This window comes from Triticum dicoccoides, chromosome 6B (assembly GCF_002162155.2).
Source record: "Triticum dicoccoides isolate Atlit2015 ecotype Zavitan chromosome 6B, WEW_v2.0, whole genome shotgun sequence".
Lineage (NCBI taxonomy): Eukaryota > Viridiplantae > Streptophyta > Magnoliopsida > Poales > Poaceae > Triticum > Triticum dicoccoides.
In genome coordinates this window covers 27690649-27700081 of record NC_041391.1, presented here as the reverse complement: position 1 = coordinate 27700081, position 9433 = coordinate 27690649, and the positions used below count along the sequence as shown (strand labels likewise).

The 9433-nt window shown below is 36.5% G+C and overlaps 1 protein-coding gene across 7 annotated transcripts in view; it reads right to left on the bottom strand.

The window, feature by feature from the left end:
* The window catches only part of LOC119322924 (GPI mannosyltransferase 3-like), an 8916-nt gene extending 4721 nt beyond the window's left edge, over positions 1-4195 (bottom strand). For all 7 annotated transcript variants that reach the window (XM_037596462.1, XM_037596461.1, XM_037596466.1 and 4 more), the window contains exons 1-9: positions 3891-4195; positions 3606-3723; positions 3046-3150; positions 2627-2949; positions 2036-2317; positions 1764-1944; positions 1431-1582; positions 1161-1323; positions 105-495 (exon numbers count right to left, since the gene is read on the bottom strand). In XM_037596462.1, coding sequence (XP_037452359.1) covers positions 409-495; positions 1161-1323; positions 1431-1582; positions 1764-1944; positions 2036-2317; positions 2627-2949; positions 3046-3150; positions 3606-3723; positions 3891-4126 — 1647 coding nt within the window. In that variant the 5' untranslated portion in view covers positions 4127-4195 and the 3' untranslated portion in view covers positions 105-408. The remainder of the gene's footprint in view (positions 1-104; positions 496-1160; positions 1324-1430; positions 1583-1763; positions 1945-2035; positions 2318-2626; positions 2950-3045; positions 3151-3605; positions 3724-3890) is intronic.
* Between the last annotated feature and the right edge of the window lie 5238 nt (positions 4196-9433).

Genomic DNA, 9433 nt, shown 5'->3' with positions numbered 1-9433 from the left:
GGGTGGGTAATTTGTACATGGCATGTAATTTTTTGATATATTTTGTGAACTGGGTAATGATCTCTTTGTGCTAATAAAAAATAAATGATGAACAAGCCACGCACCTCACTCTTGTTATCAGTCATTACTGCAAGGAAATACTGCCATTTCTACCTTTTCGTCTTACAAATGCATCATGGATATGGAGACTTTCTTATGCATGTTCCATGTTCTACAAAATCTGGCCGATACAAAAAGGATCGGCACAACATGTCGGAGGGGTAAAAAAACCATAACAGATTGCCAAGTTCTAGTATCCAATAGTGTTACAGCTAATTTCAGAAATAACAAACTAAAACACTGTGAAACACTGTGAAACACAATCAGAGGTTGTTAGATGGGGTAACAAGCTTTTCTCGGCAAAAGCAATCATAGCACATCCCTCCGTGAATATACAACAACAGACGACTGAAGGTCTCTATCAATCTTGAAGTGGGAATGGAAAAACCTCCTAACCTGTCAACCATGACACATGTTAATGAGTCCTTATCAAGGAGATAAGAAAGGAAAAAAATTGGCAATAAGTATAAAACTGAAACTGATCATGCAACGTAGTACAGCTCATCCATTTCATTGAAAGTGATGTAACAGTAATTGTGATAAACAATTAACTATGAGAATTACAACAAATGATATCCTAATGGTATTTACTGTTAAGAATCTTGGAAACTAGGACTGTTCTCTTTGGCGAAGATAATGCTCACCACTTAGAAGCAATTGGAAACTCAGGTTACATACTTTTATGCTTATTCTTACCATTTCATAAGAAATACTTTCTAGGAAGCCAGAAAATGATGTTCTTAGGAATAGGACTATAGGTGTATGCTATTCAAATCCACCTGAACCTCACAAGAAAAGGACAAACATTAAAGTATGACCTCTCTTTGACAATAGAGTTTTCTTTTTTTAACTGTGCCAGCTAGATTGTAGCCCTTGTAGAAGAAAAGGGTGGTCAATATCATATTTGTTGAAACAAGTATATTGTACGGTTCTTTGTCTGCCTTCCTTTCAAGTTTTACTTATGAGTGTAATTTGACTGCTAAGCGTAAACAAAAATGAGCACCTGGTTTGCTTCTCAAAAAGAAAAGGCACACTGTCACTGAGGTGAAATGGCATATTACCTCCTGAAAGGAATCGTGCAGAAGCAACTGAATAATGTGTCTTTCTTCGGATTCAAATAACACAATGTGACTGAAGGAAGATAGATTTCCGATAACCTCGCCCACAAAATCAAGTGGGTTCATGAGGAAACGATCTGACTCATCCAGGGTCCCTTTATTATCACTGAGAACATGAAAATTAAGTCAGGGGATATTGACTATGCCTTTTGGCATAATGTTACTAACATGAAATGTTAAATCTACTTGACTAGAAAGAGTTAAGACAGCCACCTGGGAGTACAGTCCAAAAAGCGCATAGGTAGGCTACTATGTAAGGTAGAGTAATAAGGCGTCGAATGGCAAGGCATGAGAAAGAGGACACCCTTAACTCTTCCATTATGGGCTTCTTTTGACAGATAAAACATAACATCTTCAGTTCCTCTCTGCCACAACAAAAGGCTATATAAGAACATATCAACAGGTGAAATAAGATCTTGGAAAGGAAAACTAATCAGAGGTAACAGCGAAACAAAGTATTCCATAGAACAAGTTTTCCTTACAAAGTAATACGATGAACAGCAGAAACAAGGCAATGTTGACACATAAACAAAGAGAAGGGCTTACTTGATGGAACAGGGACATATATAAGGCCATTGGAACATTGGTTATGATGAGAAGAATAACAGACAGTTGCAACCTTGAAAAATGTCTTTTCCCATGCAGATTTTTACCCTTGAATTGCGACATTGCAGCTAAGAAGTAACCCGAGAACATCAACGCTAAAGGTAGCACCGGAAGAACAAACCTGTGGTATTCAATCTATTTATATGTGTGTGAATAAAGAAGATATTAGTTGATTCCAAGAACATTATACACTAATGAAAAGAGCTGAATACCTGAACTCTTTGTGTCCAAGTATGCTATAAACCCCTAATACCCAGGCAATTAGACCTGAAAGCCTCCATTCTTGAGACTTTATGACTCCAAAAACTGAAAGTGGTAAGAACGTCCAAATCATAGATGGAAAACCTTGGGTGAAGTACCAGTGGAAGACGTGTGTTCCATAGTAATCTCCTCCTGAAGAAAATAGGTTGAATTTCAAAAAATTAAGTGGCACTATGACCCGGGAACCATACATCCACCAATCAAGGAATGTTGTTGCTGCAAGGACAATGGCCCTGCATAAATATGAAACAACAAGAAATTTCGCATGGAAGTTTTGTCAGTTGTGACAGGAAAAAATAAAGGAACCAAAAGAAGAAAGACGCGACTGTTGCCAATAAAGATAATTAATGACAATATGACATTCTAAATTTTTACAACTTCATCTTACAACTCTGACTATAAGCAATCTGTCTTGCTGCTACCCTACGAACATTGCACCTCCCCACCCACCCAAATCCAGTGAAAAAACCAAGAAACGATACAGGAAAGGCATAATAAAGGAGTCTACCAAGTATGACATGAGTTTAATGATGACTTCTTACCCTATAGGAATGACCTCAAGAAACAAAAACCGGCATTTCGATTTTATATAAATGAAGTCCAAAAGACCAACATACAACCATGTTATGGCACTTGTTGGCCGAATGGCGCAGGCTAAGGCTGCTATGAGTAGTGCCACTTTTCTTGAATGGGGACTTTGGTAGCTGGATGCCTGCTGCTTTGAAATAACTGAAATTCCCTTGGAAGACTCGATTGCAATAAACCAATAATAGAGTCCAGCCACAGTCAAAACTGTCTCCAAGCTGTTTGATAGAGTCCGTGTAATGCAGAAAAACATGAACCAGTTCACCAACTGCGAAAATAACTGTAAATGATTTGTTAAGGTCACCATCCACCAGGTAACTTCGATAGTTTGTTCATCAAACTGAAATTATATCGACACAAATGAGTTCAAGGATACTGTCCACTGGGCAGCGTGCTCGTTGAAAATAAGTTTGGAGAGTTTATACAAGTATAGATCTCCAAACGCTGCAAATACTGACTGTAGAAGCCGTGGAGCCATCACCTACAAAAGAAGCGAATAAATGGATAAGAACATGCTCCCTATATGTGGAAAATGGTAAGCCTGCTAAGTTACGATGGAGAGGGTGGGGAAGGGGGGTATCTGGGCAGAGGTTTACTAGCCATATTAAATCCGCTGCCCAATTGGCTATAATAATCAATAGAAACAGAATACGCATTCTGGATGTTCTGGACGACATTTGCATCAGAAAACAAATGAATAAGGAATGTAATTACCCTCTTACCCAACATAGCCTATTCAAACTGAGGTCCTCATGTTCCTGGACATCGCTCTCACTCTACCGCTAGAATAGCAGAACCTATGTTCACTGACAGTTCAAGCTCCACATGACTTGTGACTAAAAATCACATTTCTGCCCTCCAAGTGACATTTGCTCAAAAATATATCTAGCATTGACACTGTACCGGTTTCATTTCCAAAAATGCCGGAGTAATTACCATGAACCACGGGGTATCGAGGTGGAGAAACCCCAGAAACTTGTAAAGGGCGGCGAAGATGAGCGGGTGGAGGTAACCTCGAAGGCCCCGCTTCCACTCCCAGGTGAGGTGGCCGTACCTGCAAAGGCAGCAGCCGAAATCATCCAACGCGGCAGCAAATCTAGCATCGAAACTTCAGGATGAGCGAGAGCAACGGGACTGTCTCGCGCTAGTCCGATCCCGATCCGGCTAGCGTGGCTAGCTAGCACCCGCGGACCGGGGGCCATGAGCCGGCGGCGAGCTTACCCGAAGGCGATGTGGTGGGCGACCTCGAGGCACTGCCAGTGCTCGTCGGGGTTGAAGTAGGTGCGCACCAGCAGCGCGTTCACCGCGCGGAACGCTAGCGCGAGCGCCAGCACCCGCCGCTCCGGCCACGGCCGGATCCGCGGCGCCTTCCCCGGCGACTGCGGAGAGTAGTCTCCTCCTCCGTCTTCCGGGGGAGGAGGCGGGCCGGGGGCGTGAGGTCGCCTGCGGTGACTCATCGCGGCGGCGCTCTCGCTCTCTTCTCCGGCGCGGCGGCGAGCACAGGAGGGGATTGGTCAGGCAATTGTGTGGGCCGGTACAGAAACGAAGGATGATGCCGCACGTTGTATGGGCTGTTGGATTGGCCCGTTCGGCGCCTTCTGCGCCCGAATAGGTTTCTGGCGCACACGCAGCCCCCTTGTTGGGCCGGCCCGGTAAGGCAAAGCGCAACGAACAAAAAATTCCGGAAAAACGCAAAAGGCTGGTTTGGATCCACCAAGATTCGAACTCACACCGCCACAAATTTAATCCTGTTTCGCTAACCACTACACTAATTGAACAGTTCTGTTCGAAAATAACGTTTATTTTATAAGAACAAGTGTGGTTGCGCTATTAATCATGAATTTGAAAATGTTCATCAATTCTGAGCCAACGTTCATCATTTTTGACTAAAAACTCACAAACTTAAAAAAACGATCGATTTGGAGACAAAAGTTCATCATTTTTGAAGGAAAAGTTCAAAAGTTAATCATTTTTTAGGAAAAGTTCATCGATTTTGTAGAACGTTTTTGAAAAAGTGAAAAAACTTCATCGTTTTGAAAAAAAAAGTTCATCACATTTGAAAAAAGTTCATCAGATTTGAAAATTGTTCATCGAATTTGGAAAAAGTTCAATGGATTTGGAAAAAGTTCATCGAAAATTGAAAAAAGTTCATTGATTTTGAAAAAAGTTCAATGAATTTGAAAAAAGTTCATCGAATTTGAAAAAAAGCATTATTCAAATTTGAAAAAAGGTTCATCAAATTTGAAAGAAGTTCATCACAATTTAAAAAATGTTCATCGAACTTGAAAATGGTTCATCAAATTTGACAAAGGTTCACCAAACTTGAAAAAAGCTCATCGAATCCAAGAAAAAAGTTCATTGATTTTGCAAAAAGAAAATTCATGAAGAAAACAAGTTTGACGAATTTGGAAAAGAAAGAACAAAAAGGAAAAGAAGAAGATAAGAAAAGAAGCATGCCCGCACTCAAACCAAGTGAAGTGGTCGAGTGGTTGGGTCGCCATGCTATAAACTCAACGATGTGGCTTCGAAACCTGGTTCTCGCACACTTTTTGGAGTTTGGAAACGAGAAAAAAAAGTCGAAAATGGACCGGCCCAACGTGAGAAGGGGGTATGCGCCCGTTAGCAGGAATGCCTGTAACGGGCGCTTAAGGCGCCGAATAGGAACCAGACTATATCTCGCCTTCAGCGAGTTTCGAGGTTCTGACTCGCTGAAGGGGGCTAGCGAGATGGGCCAGCCCACCAGCGCTGATGCCACAGAGTCTTTTTCTGTTTTCTTTTTACGTTTTCAGTTTTCGTTTTTTGCTATATTTTGTACTTTAGTTTATACTTTAAAATAATCTAGATTTATATATTTAAAAAGACAATCTACTAAAAACATTTGAAAAAATGCTGAACAATTATATGAAACATATTAATCAGCATTCAGAAAATGTTGAACAAGTATTTTAAAAAATGTTAATCAAGCATTACGAAAAATAAAGAGTATTTGGAAAATGTCAATCAAGCATCTGAAAAATGTTCAACATGTACGGAAAAATTGTTGATCATATACTAATAATGATGAATTTATTGTTCGTGTATATAAAAATGTTAATCAAGAATTTGAATAAATAAATATTGAAAATGTATTTAAAAGTTTTAATTTGACTATGTATTCAGAAAATGTTGAATTAGTATTTGAAAATGCTAAATGTGTATTGAAAAATTGTTGACTATTTATTTAAAAAATATTGAACTTGTATTTGAAAAAGCTAAATGTGTATAGCAAAAATATTGACCATGTATTAAAAAATTAAACTTGTATTTAAAAATGCAAAATGTGCATAGAAAAAATGTTGACCTTGTATTAGAAAAATGTTAAACTTATATTTGAAAAATGTTAAATGGGAATAGAAAAAATGTTGAACATGTATTAGAAAATGTTAAACTTGTATTTGAAAAATCTTAATTAAGCATTTGAAAAACATAATGTTAAATATGTATAGAAAAAATATTGATCTTGTATTCAGAAAATGTTAATATGGTATTGAAAAAATGTGCATAAAACAAGATGTTGACCATGTATTAAAAAATAAACTTGTATTTAAATAATATTAAACATATATTAGGAAAATATATTAGATATATAACAATAATGTGTATTGGAAAAGAGTGAAACAATGGATAAAACCCAAAGGAAAAATATATGAAAACAAGAAAAAAAAGAAACAAAACTCAAGAAAAAGAAGTAAAACAAATAAAAATGAAGAAGATCAAAGAAAAAAGAAAAAACCAATAAAAAACAGAGAAAGAAACGATGAAAAACTAGTGGAAAAGAAGAAGAAAAACTGAAAAAAGGAAAGTAAGTGGAAAGCCGACGTATTTCCTTCAAATAGTTTGTGTCCTTCTAAATTGACGTGAACTCCATTCTTTCTAAGTGCCTACCATCGCTTGGAAGGAAATACGAGATTTGAGGTTCGAATGTCGCCTGCGCTATTTTTCTCCCTACTTTATTTGTTTTAAATGCGCTAAGACGTTCGTGGGGCGCCGCCTCCCGCGGACCGGTCACCCACTCGTTCCCACGGAACGAATATGTCTCCCATTACGCGACATGAGCGGAAGTCTCGTTGAAGGTTCGCGAGAGTTGGGCCAGCCAGGGGCGCTAATATGTCTCTTTTTTGCTTTGTTTTTCTTTTGTTTGCGCTTCCAAATATTCAAAATAAATAAAATACAAAATCAATCTACATAAAAATTTCAAAAATGTTGAGTGGGCATTCACAAAAATTTAAATGTATGCGAAAAATGTAGGCAAAAAAATAAAATTTGCGTGAAACAATTTGATCATGTATTTAAACTAGCAAGATACCCATGCGTTGCACAGAACATCAAGATGCATTTGTATGAGTAGTTTATCTTGTGGGAGAAAAATATTAACGAGAGAAGCCCTTATTTGCAAATGTGAAGAGGGGTGTGGGTATCTTTTTGCAAAATTGTAATAGTTTTCTTCCTATCCATCAGATATAAGTCGGACGGCCTATATTGCAGGATAGCAGGCACATCATCATTATCAACTCTGCTTTTTATAAGAGTAGAGAAAATGTTGATCAAGCATTTGAAAAAATGTTGAACAAATATTTCAAAAATGTTAATCAAACATTTGGAAAAGAATGTTAAATGTGTATGAAGAAAATGTTAATCATATATGGAAAAATAACGAATTATTTCCATCATGTATATAAAAACTGTTAATCAAGCATTTTGATAAAAAAAAGTTAAAAAAATATTTGAAAAATGTTAACAAGCATTTGTGTTATGTTAAATGTGTATAGAAAAAATAAAAGAAATATGTTGATTATTTTATATATATAATTAATCAAGCATTGAAATATGTTGAACAAGTATTTAAAAAAAATTAAAGAAAGCATTTGAAAATCAATAAATGTGTATAGAAAAAATGTTGACCATGTATTAAAAAATGATGAAAAGATTTGATAACATATATATAAATGTTAATCAAGAATTTTAAAAAATGTTGAACAAGTGTTTGAAAATTTTAATCAAGCATTTGGAAAAAGTTAATTTCTATAAATAAATGTTGACTATGTATTCAAAAAATGTCAATATCATTTGAAATTATTAATCAAAATGTTGAAATGTATAGAAAAATGGTGACCATATATTAAAAAATGTTAATCTTGTATTTGAAAAATAGTAAAATTGTCTATAGAAAAAATGTTGACCATGGATTACAAAAACTTATAATTTATATTGGAAAAATGTTAGACATGTATTAGAAAAATATTATTGACATATACAAAAAAATAAAGAATAATAACCAAAAGAACAAAGAAAAACCGAAAGTAGAAACAAATTAAAGAAAAAAAGAATATAAAAACAAAGAAAGAAATGCAATAAAGATTCAAAAATGAAAAGAAAATCCAAATATTCAACATAAATATATTAAAAAATCAATCTATGTATAAAATAAAAATGTTAAATGTGTAGAGAGAAAATATTTGTTACATATAAGGAAAATGTATGCAAACATAAAATAAACAAAGAAAATTGTAAAAGAAACAAAATATAAATATAAAATAAAAACGAAGAAACAAAATGCAAAAAGGAATGAAAAGAAAAGAAACAAAATGAAATAAAGAAAAGAAAAAATGCAGAAAAGATCGAATAGCCTGCGCTCCTACTTTTTACCACAAATGGGACTTAGGGTGAGTGGCTAACTAATGACCTACAAGTATAGGGGATCAATCGTAGTTTTTCGATAAGTACAAGTGTCAAATCCAACAAGGAGCAAAAGGGAATGATAAGTGATTTTTAGCAAAGTATTTTCTGCAAGTACTGAAAATAGTGGTAACATATAGTTTTGTAATAGAGTAATTTGTAACAAGTAACAAGTGGCAATAGTAACAAAAGTGCAGCAAGGTGGCCCAATCATTTTTACAGCAAAGAACAAGCCGGAACGTTCTCTTATAATAAGCAAAGCGTTCTTGAGCACATATGAGAATTATCGTCTAGTCACTTTCATTGTGTTTAGTTGATTCGTGTTTAATACTTTGATAATTTTATATGTGGGTGACCCGGTGCTTGGGTGTTGTTCTTACTTGAACAAGCATCCCATTTATGATTACCCCCTCTCGAAAGCATCCGCAACTACGAAAGAAGAATTAAGATAAATCTCTAGAAGGGATCCACCAGCGAGCCACAAGCTCAAGGGGCGTGCCCTATGAGCTTGTGGAGCCACCAGCAAGCCTCCAAGGCCCACATTCTCTTATATGAAGCCATTTCCCCTAGAAAAAAATCAAAAGAAGTTTTTCGGGATGAAGCGCTGTCGTCTCGAGGCAGAAGTCAACCGAGTTTTGTAAGACAGTAGCAAATTTCTCTCAAGTGGATGACCTAAAGTTTATCAATCTATGGGAGGCGTAGGATGAAGATGGTCTCTCTCAAACAACCCAGCAACCAAATAACAAAGAGTCTCTTGTGTCCCCAACACACCCAATATAAATGATAAATTATATAGGTGCACTAGTTCAGCGAAGAGATGGTGGTGCAAGTGTAATATGGATGGTAGATTTAGGTTTTTGTAATCTGAAAATATAAAAACAGCAAGGTAGTGTTGGGGAACGTAGTAATTTCAAAAAAATTCCTACGCACACGCAAGATCATGGTGATGGCATGGCAACGAGAGGGGAGAGTGTTATCCACGTACCCTCGTAGACCGTAAGCGGAAGCGTTAGCACAACGCGGTTGATGTAGTCGTACGTCTTCACGAT